Source organism: Uloborus diversus, chromosome 6 (genome assembly GCF_026930045.1).
Source record: "Uloborus diversus isolate 005 chromosome 6, Udiv.v.3.1, whole genome shotgun sequence".
NCBI lineage: Eukaryota > Metazoa > Arthropoda > Arachnida > Araneae > Uloboridae > Uloborus > Uloborus diversus.
The window spans coordinates 3512829-3528313 of NC_072736.1; the positions used below are offsets into that span (position 1 = coordinate 3512829).

At 34.0% G+C, this 15485-nt stretch overlaps 1 protein-coding gene across 1 annotated transcript in view; it reads right to left on the minus strand.

Annotated features, from left to right (window-relative positions):
- Nucleotides 1-288: 288 nt before the first annotated feature.
- The window catches only part of LOC129224655 (DNA-directed RNA polymerases I, II, and III subunit RPABC1-like), a 40208-nt gene continuing 25011 nt past the window's right edge, over nt 289-15485 (minus strand). The window contains exons 5-9 of the mRNA XM_054859194.1: nt 11704-11843; nt 5897-5977; nt 5768-5826; nt 1804-1882; nt 289-394 (exon numbers count right to left, since the gene is read on the minus strand). Coding sequence (XP_054715169.1) covers nt 329-394; nt 1804-1882; nt 5768-5826; nt 5897-5977; nt 11704-11843 — 425 coding nt within the window. The 3' untranslated portion in view covers nt 289-328. The remainder of the gene's footprint in view (nt 395-1803; nt 1883-5767; nt 5827-5896; nt 5978-11703; nt 11844-15485) is intronic.

The following is a 15485-nucleotide window of genomic DNA, read 5'->3' on the forward strand; positions in this document are numbered from 1 at the left end:
GGAGATTTTATACCTCCACTAACTCAACTAGTACAACTACAGCCCCTCAAAAGAGCTCACCTTACTTAAAAGACATACTTTGTTATTCTTTCGAAGTAAAAAGTTAACATGAGCGCATAAAAAAGGTTAATTACTATATTTGAAAAAAAAAAGCTAGAAAAAACCACAATGTAGTGAAGCCGCAAAAGTCGAAGCGTGAAGTAGCGAGGGACGACTGTATTCGGCTTTTACCTCGCATATGATGTGAGTGATTGATTGTATTTTTTCAAGTAAAATACAGTAGGAAAATTATTAAAACAAAACATTTATTACAAAATACAAAAGCATGTTACACAACAAGTCGATATGAAATGTAACGACCTGCTGTCTCACTGTTCCTGATAATTTTGACAACCTAGAAGAGAAACAAAGAAAAGTTATGTCAGGGAAATCCAGTATAGTAATTGAGTTACTATATTTCTTGCTGTTTAAATATCTCAAATTTCATCTTCAAAATGAACTTAAAGTGCAATCTCACCCTCATAGTGCAAACCAAGGAAATATTGAGGATTTTTTTTTTTCACAGTTGAGGGTTAGGCTTTAATTGATACTATGTTGAAAGTTTTTTTTTTCTTCTGAATAATTTAATTTTTCGTTGAGTCAATTTCTTTTAATGAATTAATAAGGAGGATAAGTTTTCCTCCCCAAAGTAGATAACTTTATATGCAATAAAAGAACTAGCCTAACTAAAATGTATAGGTGGTAATTTAATTTCATTTTATTACCCAAAAGTCCCTTTTACTTATATTTTGATCACATTTTCTAAAATTCAGAAGATTTTGACAGAAACTAATCAGTTTAAAATGTACAATATTAGTTTTTTCGATGAAATATGAAAACTACTGACACATATTTTAAATTTAAGAAGTAGAGATATATGATGCACAGTAATTACACCAACCACACTCATTACACCAATTTATTCTTTGTAATAATAAACATTATAAACATCAACTACATTCATTAAAATTAGTTTACAATGCTTACTTTATTTTTAATCATCTACTTCTAACTATGGGTCCCAAAAAATGCAAGAATGATTTATAGCAAAGAAAGCTACCAAAAGAAATTGGTCTTAAATCAAAATTAAGAGCAACTTTATGGCACTAAGAATTTAAATGACTATTCGGGAAAAAATTTTCAACCAAAAATCGACCTTAATTTCCATTTTGCTCAGCCCCAAATGAATGTTGAGGTTTTTTTTCAACTCGATCACACGTGGATATGTGCCTAGGAACATACAGACACCCAAAATATACATTTTGACGATCCGAGTTGATTACAAGGAGTTTTCTCGTTACGTATGTATGTGCGTATGTATATCGCATAACTCAAGAACGGAATGTCCTAGAAAGTTGAAATTTAGTACATAGACTCCTAGTGGGGTCTAGTTGTGCACCTTCCCTTTTGGTTGCATTCGGATGCTCCAAAAGGGGTCTTTAGCCCCTTTTTCGGGGGAAATCATTGTTAATTTGGATGTAAACTCCCGTGATGTTATGATTTGGAGGACACTTGGCAATATATCGCCAGTCTTTTGGCCGCCAAGTTTTGTCGCCAACTTGGCGACAAATTTGGTGGTTTTTTTTTTAAAATCTGGTTTTAATTTGGCCACTATTGGTGATATTTAGAGAGTAAACTATTGAATCATATTAGAACTGCCAATAATGAGAAAATGACATTAAATTGGAGTAAAAGGAAGTCATGTGATGCACACATCAGTTCGTTTTTTTTTAAATGAAAGAAAAACTTGAAAATTCGAATTACCTGTCCCCTCTTCAAACCATAGTACCTTGCCACTGGGTCACCAGCTTGGATTCTCATCAACTGGTTTTCCTTTAGTTTACTGTAAAAATATGAGTTAAGGAAAATGTAATTGCCCTGAATTTCTAACTTTATGTTTTAGTTTTATTGTTCACTAGTGGTACCTGCACAGCATTACCCATAGTAGAAAAATTAAAAGGTCATTTGGTTTGCCCATATATTTACAAACAATGGATGATGAATTTCTTGCCGATTTGTTATGTTCATTTGCTCGCCCAAGTTATGGTAGTTTGCTTGTCCACCTTATGGTAATTTGTTCGTCCACGTAATGATATAATTTGCTTGGTAAAATGTTCTTCAAATTGGAATAGAAAAGGAACAAAATCAAATTTTCAAAAAATCGCTTCGAAGCGCACAGCACATCCCCATGCTACAAACTAATTTTGTACCAAATTTCATGAAAATCGGCTGAACGTTCTAGGCGCTATGCGCGTCACAGAGATGCAGACAGAGAGAGATCCCAATATCTAGATAGAGAGACTTTCAGCTTTATTATTAGTAAAAGATTCTTCCTTTCATTATTCTTATTATTCTTTTCCTTTTTTAATACAGTAGAATACCTTTATAACGCCGACCTATATAACGCAATTCTCTATAAACCGCACAACTTTTCAAAAGTAAACAATAGGTTTTTACGTTCAAAAAACCCCTTTGTTTTGCCTTGCTAACAGGGTTGGGTTTTGGACTGTCCAAAACTGAATTAGGACAGGACAGGTGGTTTTTACTGTCCAAAACTGTCCAAAAGTGTACGAAACTGTCTTAAACTGTCCAAAACTATGTTAAAGTTAAAGGGGTGTAATCTAATCAATTGGTATTCACTGCAATATTCAAGATGCATAAATAAAGATATTAATGAGGTTTAATTAATGAGTATTTAATAATATTTTTCTTCAAATCGTTCATTTAAAAACATTTTACTTTTAAAAAAATGCCAATAACTATTACATAAAAACTTCTTTATTTAACAGTTGGTAGAGTTATGAAAGGAAATTCACAACACTACCAAGACAACTAATTTCAGTTCCATTCATAACGCAAAGGAATGTTATTAAATGTACAATATTTAGGTGCGAAAAAAAAAATAAATTGTTTAAATGGTTTTTGCAAATAAGTTTTACATGATGTTTTAACAAAAATTATTTTTTAAATCTTAGATTAAAGAACAATAAATTGATGATTAAACACTTATATTATAAAACTTGTGCTATTCTTTTTTTAGTTCATATTTTTAATATAATACAGTTTGTAACTACAAAAAATTGTAATTTATTGCATTTAAGTCAATTATTGCACTATATTTTGAACACTTTCTTTTGCACACATGCATAAATGTCGAAAAATTTGGTTTATGCTAAAAAAAAAAAAACTCCTGCATACAAATTGAAATTTTTAATGAAGAATTTAATTTCTACTTAACTAGATTAAAATCAGCTGCATAAATAAGTTGCATATATATTTATACCTGAATGTTCACATTGAATAAATATCCATTAAATAGTCAACGAATTAATTTTAACACTTTTTGTTCTGTTTTTGATATTTTCTCACAAAATATAGTTTCTCAAAAAATAGTTTTGGACATTTTCGGACACAAGGATTTTGAACAGGATGGTAAAGCCTTACCAACCCTGCTTTCATTTGCACACATGCATAAACATAGGGAAATTTTGTTACTAATCAAAAATAAATAAACTTATGCATGCAAATTGAAATTTTTTATCAAGAATTCAACTTCTATGCAACTAGATTAAAATCAGCTGCTAAGTAAGTTGAATGTTTTCATTGAATAAATGATCAATATAAAACATTACTTTGATACATTTTATTCTGTTTTTTGATGTTTTCTCACCCAATACTATTTTTCTAAAAATATAGTTTTGGACACTTTCGGACAGTTTTGGACACTAGGGTTTTGGACAGGACGGTAAAAACCAGGGTTTTTACCGTAGTGTCCAAAACCTTGCCAACCCTGCTTGCTAACATAAAAATTGTTAGGCAAATTGAATTCTGAAACAGTTTTTCATCTTTCCAGCTTAATTCAAAGCTTTTAAATTAAAATCAATATTCTCAGTAAAGAGAAAATATCAGATGGCTCTTGAAAATGAAGCTGTTATGCAAACTATGAAGCTCTGGCAGAAGTGCAGGATAATTCACTTTATTTTAATTGTGAAACATATTTATTTGTGAATAACTAACTGTAATATTAGTGCTTTAATACTCATTGCAGATAAAACTCATTCTGAAGTGCTAATCTTAATATATAAAAATCTTCTGTGCGGACGTTTGTCACCATAAGGCTTTTAAACGGCTGGACCGATTTTGATCAAATTTTTTGTGTGTAATTAAGTTGTGGCAAGCATGGTTTCGAAGCGCGATGGATCGAATCGGAAACGTTTCCGTTAATTAATTAATTAATTAAAACATTGGATGCTTATATCTCCCAAATGATTAGTATTTATTTTAACCTATTGTTGAGCGAGAATTGAAATAAATATTTAACCCGTTGCCAAAGGGCAGTAAGAAAGCCAGCTCGGCTTTTTGTAATGAAATTTCCTACTGTAATATATCAATAATTGAGAATAGATAAAACGTAGAGAGAGAGAGGGTGAAGCCTTCATTTCTTGAAAGCAACGATTTTAGGTCCAGTGATATATTTTAAAGTAAAGTACTGGAAGAAATCGGGTTTCTTTCACTAGGTTCACGCACGTTTTCGTTCAAAAGATGGGATCGCTAATCGGTCAGAGTTTGCTTCGCTCACTGATCGGCTAGATTATTACAGGAACGTGGTGACTTGGCGACATTGGCCATAACAATACAGTTTGTGATTATTTTTTTACTACTGTTAATGTAATTTATTGTATTTTTTTTTTTGTTCATTTGGTGAAATATTTTAAATTGCAAAGAATTGTTTTTGGTTTTTAAAGAGTGTTTAGTCATTTAAGTTGACGAACGTTTTTATTTTACATCAGGAGGGGGGGGGGGTGATTTTCGCTTATTCAGGGTACTGTTTTTAACTGTAGCATTTTTTTTAAAACAATATCCATTCGATTTTTTTATTCTTTTTCATATGAGGGACGTTGCAGCGGGATTTCCCGTTTTTTCTACATGGGTAGTTAGTTTTGTATACTTAATATCAGAGGATGATTTTTATCCTTTTGGTATGGCTGAAGGAACAAACCAACAATCTGTGAAGACCTTTCAAGAACGTGAGAAAAAATAGTTAATGAAGCAACAGCTCTGTGTGCACTAGATAAATCAAGTTGTAATAAATATATGCATTCTGACACCAAGCAACTTAAAACATTTTCTAATTACTTATTTTTTTCAACAAAACGGTTCAAACACTTGATAGTTTATTGAAGTTTTTCAACTTTTCAATTTACGAAGTTTGAACAGAACAACGTCTGTCGGGTCCTCTAGTATATATATATATTCTGAATATTAGTTGAATTTGTGAAATGGCCTATATAACGCCAAAACCTGTATAACGCAAAAGTGCTGGTACCAAGGCGTGCGTTATAACGGTCTTCTACTGTATAAACAACAAGATTTTGCATTTTTTTAAGGGTAGAACAACGTTAAAAAGAGAAAAACAATTTTTATCACAAGCATTTTGAGCTTCCCATGCTGCTACATACTTGCATGATTAAGGCTTGCAACTTTCTCTGTTTTTGACAGTTTTTAGTAGAATGTAGCACTTTTTCACAAAAACTAACAATTTTTAACAAATTTCAGTAATACCAGTACTTTGGCCAATTTTGATGATTGCATTATAAAGACTAGATTATTTTAACTTATGGATGGAGATAAAATCACACATATGCATTGCCAAAAAATAAACTAAAATATTAAGTATTTAAATTTACAAATGTAGAACAATAAAAGAATGTAAAACAGAAAAGGATACTATCTGTTTAGCAATTCAGTTTTTTCTTCTGGTGTCATGACAACGTGCTCCGGAACCAACTAAAAACAAGAGAAAAAATGAAATAACTCAAAATACAACCAAAGATAAACATTTGTGAACTTTAATTACCTCATGCTCTGTAATATTAATCAGCAATTCAGATTCTAAGAAATGTTCCAGGATATATTTCGGAGCCATATCTACCAGGGCCTAAAAGGGAAAAAAGACCTTGAGCCAACTTCAAAAATCCTAACTCGTTGGGAATTAGCTCTATTAAGATTCTGAATTTTTATCGATTTTAGAGGTATTATGTTTTTTTTTTTTTTTTTTCAAGAAGTAAATTATCCTTTCAAATCACAGTTATAAACAATGCTAGAACAAGCCCAGGGTTCGTATTCAATTTCAGAAATAAAATGAAGGAATTTTGAAGGAGTAAAATGAGATTTTGAAGGAGTACTTTTGGGGCATTCTTATATAAATATTTTCACACATTTTTCAACATATTTGACCCCCTTCCCCCTTCGTCACACTTCACTTTACTCCTTCCCTTGTCACATTTCATTTTTCAAACACATATTGTTATAATAACTGTGTGATGCCACTTTTTGTCTCCCCATCAATTCATGACACGTAGCTGTGGATGACTCTTTTTAGAATGTCAAAACTGCGATTTACTAAACAAGTGTTTTTTTTAACGCAATCATTTAATATAGTACATCTACTTATGTACTTTTAAATACTTAAATAATAATTAGACAAACTGAGTTTTGTTGCTGAGAGTGTGGTAGAAGGAAAAGCAATAATCATAAAACTTAAAAAAATAGCCAAGCACCATTTAAGCATGTTTTACTTTCCTTATGAAATGTCTTAGTCATCTGATATTAATTATATTTTCACATTTAACTTTTATGATTTCTATAACAAATTTGTAAACTACATCCTTATGAAAAAATAAATAAATAAAAACCAAATTACTACATAAAAATTGCCCTTATATCTTTGCCCTTGGGATGAAGTTAAGTTGTCGATCGAAGTATTTTAAATTACTTTCACCAAGGAGAATTATGTTGTCTTGAACTAGAAAAGAAGGAGTTTTAAAGAAGTTAAAACCAAAATTAGAAGGGCCCTTCAAAAACTTTTCCTAACCCTGAAGCCATGAAATTGAACATTTAAATGAACCAAATGTATAAGCATACAATGATTCATTCAAACAATAATAAGATAAAAATAAAAAGAACTCTTTTTTTTATCAATCACAATTAATTTTGGAATGAAAACTGAAATTAGCTATCAAAAGACATTAAAGTAATTGAATATGATTTTGTCTATCTACATAAATAAAACAAAATATATGTGTACATATGTTCCAAATACGAATCCACAGTTTAGGTCGGATCTCGACTAAATTTGGCAGGGAGGTACTTGGGCACCCGAGAAGGAACGTAGGGGTTTTTTCAAACACCAAAAAAGTACCAAACCATTCAAATTTTTATTTTAGGACCCAAAAATGGCATTTTTTTAATATGTGGGCGAAAAAATGCTTGCAAAAATTAGAGTAAAATATCCATAGAACCCCGATTTTTCTGCATCAGATAAAATTTGTTACAAGATAGATAAAATTAGAATGTGAATTATAGCTGTTTTTAGCTAATTTCATGCTAAAATGTAGGTAAGCCTTCTATTGAAAATTCATTGCTGATTACAGTCATTATTGAACAATGCTTTTATTAAAATTTGTAGCGTGAAGAAAATCATTGAGAAGAAGGATATGTTGCCATTTTTTTTCACTTGACATAAACTTTATTTTTGAGGTAGACCGTGCAAAGCTGGGTGACACAGCTAGTCTCATATAATTAAAAACTGAGCATATGCACCTATGTATGTTTGTACGAGTTACCTTCTCCCGAACACCAGTAAACTGACCATCAAACCAGGTATCGATAGATTCGTAATTTTCCAGTCTTAATGTTTGGCTATTTAACATAATCCTCCGATAAAAATTAGTGAAAAAATATATCAATTAAAAACTATTAATTATGAAGCTCAGATTTTGACATAAAATCCCTATTTTTTGAAGGCTTTCCTCCATTCAAATTATTATTCAGTGCTTCATCACAACTTTCCGTAACAATGATTTTATTAAAATTAGTAACGTGAAGAAAATCACTGAGAAAAAAGATTTGTTGCCATTTTTTTCCTAGAATACAAACAAATAAATTTCTGGGTTGAGCCTTTTCCTGTAATCAGGGGATTTAAAATGTTTCCTTTTTGGTTATTTTCCCACAATCTGTTGCAAAATTATACTGTTTTTTTTTGTTCAAGCCTGATTGTTGAATTTGTGTCCATATTTTAATGGCAACAATGGAGAATATTGTTCTTTTTTTAATTTGTTTTTTATGCTAACAGAAACTTTAGGAAATGTTTCTCTTTCCGAAATGTGAAGTGTTCTGTACTATTGTCCTCATTGAAATAGAAACTTAAAAAAAAAAAAAAATGTTGTGCTTACTCTGATTTTATGGTATATTTTTACTCTGAACTTTTTTGGTATTTTAAACAGGATCGTTGACCTTATTTAAAAACAGTTGATTTCCTTCTGATGGAGATTTTAAAAAATTGATATTTTCACTCCAAAGGGACGTATTTTCGGGATTAAGCGCCGCGGCGCATACAAGAAAAAAAGTTTCAAAAATGTGGATGCGGCGCATATAATGGGAGCGGCGGGTATAGTGTTTTTTTTTTTTTTCCCCGATCAAGTTTTAAAAAAAATCCGAGTTTGCAAAAAAGTTGAACATTTTACCAATAGATGGCGCCACACTTTTCCCTTTCGTTTTGCGAAATGAGCGACAAGCAAAGCAAAGAGGGGTAGCCATGAGGGGAGGTGAGTCAGCGATTGCTGGTGTTGCACCATAGAGAGAAACGCTAAACCACGTGAGCGCTGAATGACGTGAGCGGCGAGGAAGCCTCATCGAAGCGAAGGGGGACGGAGGGTCAAGGAAAGGAGCTTGTTAGCAAGACTAGCAGGGGAGGGGGGTGGAACTTCCAGTTTTCTAAAGGGGAATCACCCCTTTCAACAAAGTGGGTTGCTCGGGGTGGTCAAGTGACCTACTAATTGAAAACTTGTTTCTCCGTCTCCCATCCCCAATTTTATTCACTCACATCGTCGCTTTTGCTGTCGTTCGTGCGTTCTTTTCTTTCTTAAAGTTTTTACATCGAGTTTCATCTGAAATGGCTCCTACTAAACGACTTAAGAGTTACACTGCAGCTTTCAAGTTGGAAGTTATCGCTAAGGCTGAAGCGATCGGAAATCGTCCTGCTGCCCGGGAATTCGGAATTGATGAAAGATGTGTTCGGCGTTGGAGGTCCGAAAAATCAACGATCGAAGCGATGCCGAAGACAAAACGTGCCCGACGAGGAAGATCAGCTCACTGGCCGGATTTAGAACGGGACCTGAAGAAGTGGGTAGTGGAGCAGAGAGCTAAAGGAATTTCCGTTTCGACTGTCCGGATTCGAATAGAAGCCAGGTGCATCGCTGCTAATTTGAATATTTCCAACTTCAAAGGCAACGCGAATTGGTGCTTCAGATTCATGAAGCGGAATCATTTGTCCGTCAGGCAGCGAACAACTGTGGGGCAGAGTCTTCCAGCTGATTGGATGGAGCAGAAAAAAAAGTTTTTAGACTACGTCGAGAAGCTGAAGAAAGAAAACAACTTTCAGCCTCATCAGCTTATCAACATGGACGAAGTCCCTTTGACTTTCGACTGCCCTCCCAACAGGACTGTCACATCTACCGGTGAGAAGAGCGTCGCCATTACAACCACGGGGCATGAAAAAACATCATTCACGTGTGTTTTGGCTTGCACGGCTAGCGGAGAGAAGCTGAAGCCTATGCTGATTTTTAAGCGGAAAACGGTCCCGAAGGAGTCTTTCCCGTCCACCGTTGTCATCCGCTGCAACGAGAAGGGGTGGATGAATGAGGCCCTGATGTCAGACTGGTTTAACGAAGTTTGGAGAAAAAGGAAAGGCGCTTTTTTCCAACCAAGTGGAATGTTGATTATGGACTCCATGGCGGCGCACAAGACCGACCCTGTGAAGGAAGCGGCGCGGCAATGTTTGGCGTCCCTGGCCATCATACCAGGTGGGCTTACAAAAAAGTTGCAGCCCTTGGATTTGGCCCCCAATCACAGTTTTAAGAGCCACATGCGTCAACAATGGGAGTCCTGGATGGTGAACGGACTGCACGAATACACGAAAGGCGGCAACCTGAAGAAAGCGTCGTTCGCGGAAGTGGCGAAGTGGGTAGCTGCAGCTTGGAATGCGGTAAAGCCGAGCACCATAATTTCCGGCTTCACCGAGGCGGAGATCATTCCCCGAGTCCCGGATGTTGCTGCGGAGGACGATGGCTCCGATGACGAGGAAAACAGCCCGGAGCTCGATGCAGACTTTCTAGGACTATTTGCGTCCGACAGCGAGGACAGCGATTTCGAAGGATTTTGAATCGCCGATCCATAGTGGATGCGACCCACTGAAAAAAGCGTGCTTATAGTGGCGCCGACCACTTAAAAAAACGTGGAGCGCCATGAGGAGAAGGGTCCGCGTCCCGCGCTCTGGATAACCAACCAATGTCTCCTCCCAAAGTACGAAAATTTTAATTATAGTAATAATAATATAGTTATGTTAATTATATTCTTTTAAATTTTATTTTCATTTTATTGCAAGTTTCTGAACGTCTAAATTGCGCTTTTAAGTTGCGTTAAGTTGGATGCGGCGCTTATAGCGGGCGCGGCGCTTATAATGGGTGCGGCGCGTACATTAATTTTTTTTTTCCGGCGACGATAATTTTCGATGCGGCGCTTATACTGGGTGCGGCGCTTAATCCCGAAAATACGGTATTAGAAAATTAGGATTTGTAGTGACTGTTGACCCTATTTTGGGACAATTGCCATTCTAGGCGTATTTCTCCTTATTTATTCAGGAGGGACATGCGTCACCTGAGGAGCATATTGTATATGCAATAATTTAGGTAGCTGGTGTAGCCCTGGACACCATTTGACGGGGATCGGGATTGTGAGGGAAATGTTTGACTTAATTTAAGAATAGTTGACCTCATTGGAATCGGAATTTTTAAGAATTACCCTTACTCACTTCTTTACTACTCCTATACGTTTTCATGACACTTGTATTGCGTCATTTTTTGGGTGTCTCCCTAGTTTCGCTGACGCCGACATTTCATTCCCCCCCGCCCGGTTTTCAGTTTTAACTATACCTTTTGATATATTAAAGGGGGGGGGGATGTGAAATGTCGGAAAAACTGGGGACAAACCAATTTTTAGTAATTATTTGACCCCTGCCTGTGTTGACCATTAACATGAATCGATTGAAAAAATCTACATCAACGTGACAGAAGCCGCGGGTAAAAGCTAGTATTATATAAAATAGGTAATATGAAATAGTGGGAACAAAAAATATTATAATCTAAAAACAGAATAACATAATTTTTGTACACTCTACTTTCATTTAATCATGTTACAGATAATTAATTGCTCAATTGATTTCATTTTGTAACGAAAAATGTTCCCTTGAATTTGATAAAAATAATGGCCGATGTGCAGAGTTATTCAAACTTGAACAACTGTCTAAATACTATGAAAACAATACTATTTCAAAATAATAATAATTATTATTATTAATGAAAAAAAGCCAGGGAAATTTTTTTCTACTTTTTAGAGGTTTTTAGACTTACAAGTTTATTGTAAATGATTCATAAAATACATCTGCGAAATCTTACAAAAATTCAAAGTATTTTACACTTTTGTCACATTGTGTTCATTGCTCTTGATATTTAATAGTCTCACCTGCAATGGCATTGCAAATATTTAACAAGCTTCGTGTTGCTGTTTCAAAAGCATTACTACATAAGTCAGATTTTAGAATAGTACCTGTTTAGCCGAGGGCGTCATGCCGTGCTGGACGACAATGATGGCTCTTGAAATATTCTCTTCTTGCATTCTCTGGCAGTATGTTTTTATTATCTTGATACCAATCTTTGCTTCATCAGGAAAGAAAACAAACATCTGATCTGCAGAACAAATTAAAAATATATAAAATGGTAAAAAAAATTACATCTTTTGTCTAAACTTAGGCAGGGGTCTGTCCAGTATTTTTTACAGGGTCCTGTTTTTGTGAATTTAAAAATTACTTTGTGAGAAATAAAATCTTTTTGTGAAATTTCAATGTTTTATAAACCAGAAGTAATGTATCAATATACATTGGAGCCCATTTTGCGTTGTCCATTCCATAAGTTCTCCCGCTTCCGACGTCATTTTCTGCTGGTCGCTGAAAATTGCTATACTGATAATGTGAAAATATTCCGGGTTTTACGTTACCCTTTTTTAGAAAATTAGCTTAATACCTTTTTCTTCAGAGTTTGAAAGTATCAAAAATATTTTGATATATATCCGATATTTTCGACCAGTACAAACAAAAGTCTTCAAAATAGCAAATGCATCCTCAAAACACTCCTATTTTTTTTAGATTATTATTACAACATGTAGAGACTTAAAAATAAGGTTTCTTTCATTATTTATACCTAATACTTCATTTTACATTTTTATCAATTTTAATGGAGTTCATTCAGCACTTTAGCTGTTTTACTCATTTTTCTTCTACTAGCTACTTTTACAGTTATATGATTCAGAAATAAAAAATATGCATTAGTCGGTGTATAGTCATTAGACATTTTCTTTTTTTTTTCTGACCAACATTTAATATTTGATTAGGCACTTTTAATATGAATTAAAATTGTTACATTATGAATAATTTTACGAATATAAAATAAAAAGGAATATTATATTACTTTGTATATTAATGATGTATTAATAAATCGTAAAAATATAGCACATAACTTTTGGTTACTTTTAATAAAAAATGAACAATATTACTATGATTAATATAATTTTTATATTGAAAAATCAATATCGAAAATATCATGATATTTTCAAAATAAATATTGGATATATATCGTGATATATATCATGATATATATCAAGTGGTATATATCGGCGAACTTTCTATTCTTTAAAGAGATCAAAATCATCTATCCACAAGACTCATGCAAACCATTTCTCTCCCCCCCCCCCAAGATAATTTTGTTTTATAGCTGTTTAAAACCACTCTGGCAGTGTTTACGTTCTGTCTTATTGTCATTTGTCAATGATAGGCGTATGATTTTTCAACCCTGAGTTGATCCAGTGCTTCTTCATGAAAATTGAGGATCAAAGCTGATGATGCTCATTTGAAAATCCTCCAGAAGTTGATGGTGAATGAATCATTTCATCACATCATGAACTCTTTCCAATATTGGGTTTGATATGTGCTTCTGATGATAGTCATCAACATGAAAAAATAATGGATGATATTGTCCCCACCACATAAAAACTCAAAAACAATTTGTATTTGCAAATACCAACCTAGCATATTTGCAACCAAACCAAGAAGCAAATTTGAAAAAAATTCTATACATAGAACATGATAACTGTATCTAAAGACAAAAAAAGTAGTATGTTGTGGAAATCACGAAACTTTCTTCTATATTTTTCTTTTTTTTCTGATCCTTCCCCATGCTTGACGAGGAAGCAATATTCCCAACAAAAACAAAATTACACATGCAAAAACTTGACGACCATTCCAATGTCTGAATTATTGCAAAAGCAAAGCAAAGAGCGAAAATTGAAAGTTATTTTAAAAGCCTTGCTTGAGTTAAATACAAATATTTTATTTGTTAACAAACATAAAATGGCAACAGTTAAAAATTTTAAATCATTGAGATAATATTTCCGATCATTTCCATACAATTAAAATCACGAGAAATACGCAGACGATAATCTATTACGATTTATCTTTCTTATTGTTGCATTAATAAAGCTATTTTTGTTCGCAAAAAAAAAAAAAAAATCAACACCTCTTGGAGCGATTGGCGTCAAAATTGAACCAAAGCCTGTTTACATATGGATTCACATATATTCCAAATTTCAACCAGAACGTAGCAATACTTCATGAGATAGGGCACTCACTATGGAAAAAAAAGAACGGGCGATTTCGCTACCCCCTTTTTAGCTGTTGACACCAAAATGAAATCAGCTTTTATACCCACTAAGGGCTACTTGCCGATAAATTTTTCTTTCATTTCGTTCATTATTTCTTGAGATACAGCAGTCACAATTGACGACAAAAAACGTTCTATAGCTCAACCCCCAATTGAGTTATTGACACCAAAATTGAATCAGCACCTGTTCCTGTTAATGGCAACATATGGACCAAATTTTGTTTAATTCCACCAGTTACTTTCTGAGGAATAGCAAGCACGCGTAACTCAAAAAACATCCCATTGCTCCACCCCCTTGGAGGAATTCGCGCCAAAAACCAATGGGCACAAGTTCACATAGGGGCACATATGTGTACCAAATTTCGTTCGATTTCATGCGGTAGTTTTTGCTGTAGAGCGGCCACAAAAAACTGGTCACACACAGACGTGACACACACACATACACACACAGACAGACAGACATTTTCCAAAAATAGTCGAAATGGACTCAGCACACCTCAAAATGTTCGAATCCGTCAAAATTCGAAATTCGAAAATTTGCACGAATCCAATACTTTCTTCTATGTATTAGATATAGAAGAAAGTAACAAGTAAAAATTATACATTTTCACGACTTGTTTATCGGCTAAGAGTGTGTTTTTAACAACATGTTTAGACTTTTTACCAGACCTCCAATTCTTACCTTTTCTCTGCTTGGAACGTGTTTTGCCGCTTGCGTACAAGAATACCTAAAATTAAGGTTCTACTGCGTACATTAGATTTTTGATTTGCATACTACTTTATTAATAAATGAGTTTTTGAAAGGTCTGGTTTTGGCCAAGGTAGTATACAATTTGAATTGTATAATGAGTCCGTTTTGGTTAGTTTTAATTTTGTGAAGGGTCCTTATACAAACGTAAATTTTTGCAAGTGGACCCAAATAAAATTTTCTGAAGACAGTGTGAAAATTTTGGAAACTGAGAAAGCTCTACACAAAGGGGCTTTACAGAGTCCCCCCCCCCCACCGGTAAAAACTCTTCTTCAAATATGCATACAAAAACCATTGAAAAAACATTTAAAAAGGTTTTTTTTTTTTAATAACTTTTCAGTTTTACAATTTGTTGTCAGCCTACAATTTTTAGAAATGGCAACACAAAATTTTTGAATCACAAACACCCCTGCTCTGGCCATAACCCTGTTAGGAATTTTAAAAAAAGAAAGAAAATAATTGAAACGTTTTTTTTACAATAGGATGGAAATTTAACAATATTATGTTTTTTAGCAAGAATACATTTAAAAAATTTTTTAATTATAATACTCTTTAACAACCAGATCAAAAAATAAGCATTTATAAAGCTTATAAGCAGATTAATTAAAAAAAAAATTAAAGTTGGTTTGTCAGAAAGTCCCTTTTGTGACTACTAGGGACATTCTGATCAGGAATGGGGGGCCACCACGTGCATATTCAGGGTGTGGGTTATGGGGGGGACGGGGGGCAGCCTCTGAAAGTGACCAAAGATAGCCAGCAAGTGTTTTGGGGACTCATATTTAAAAAAAAAATGCTGTCCCCCGGACCCCCTAAATGTAATACAGTATACTCCCGATTATCCGTGCTAATCACCGGGCGGCGTAGCACGG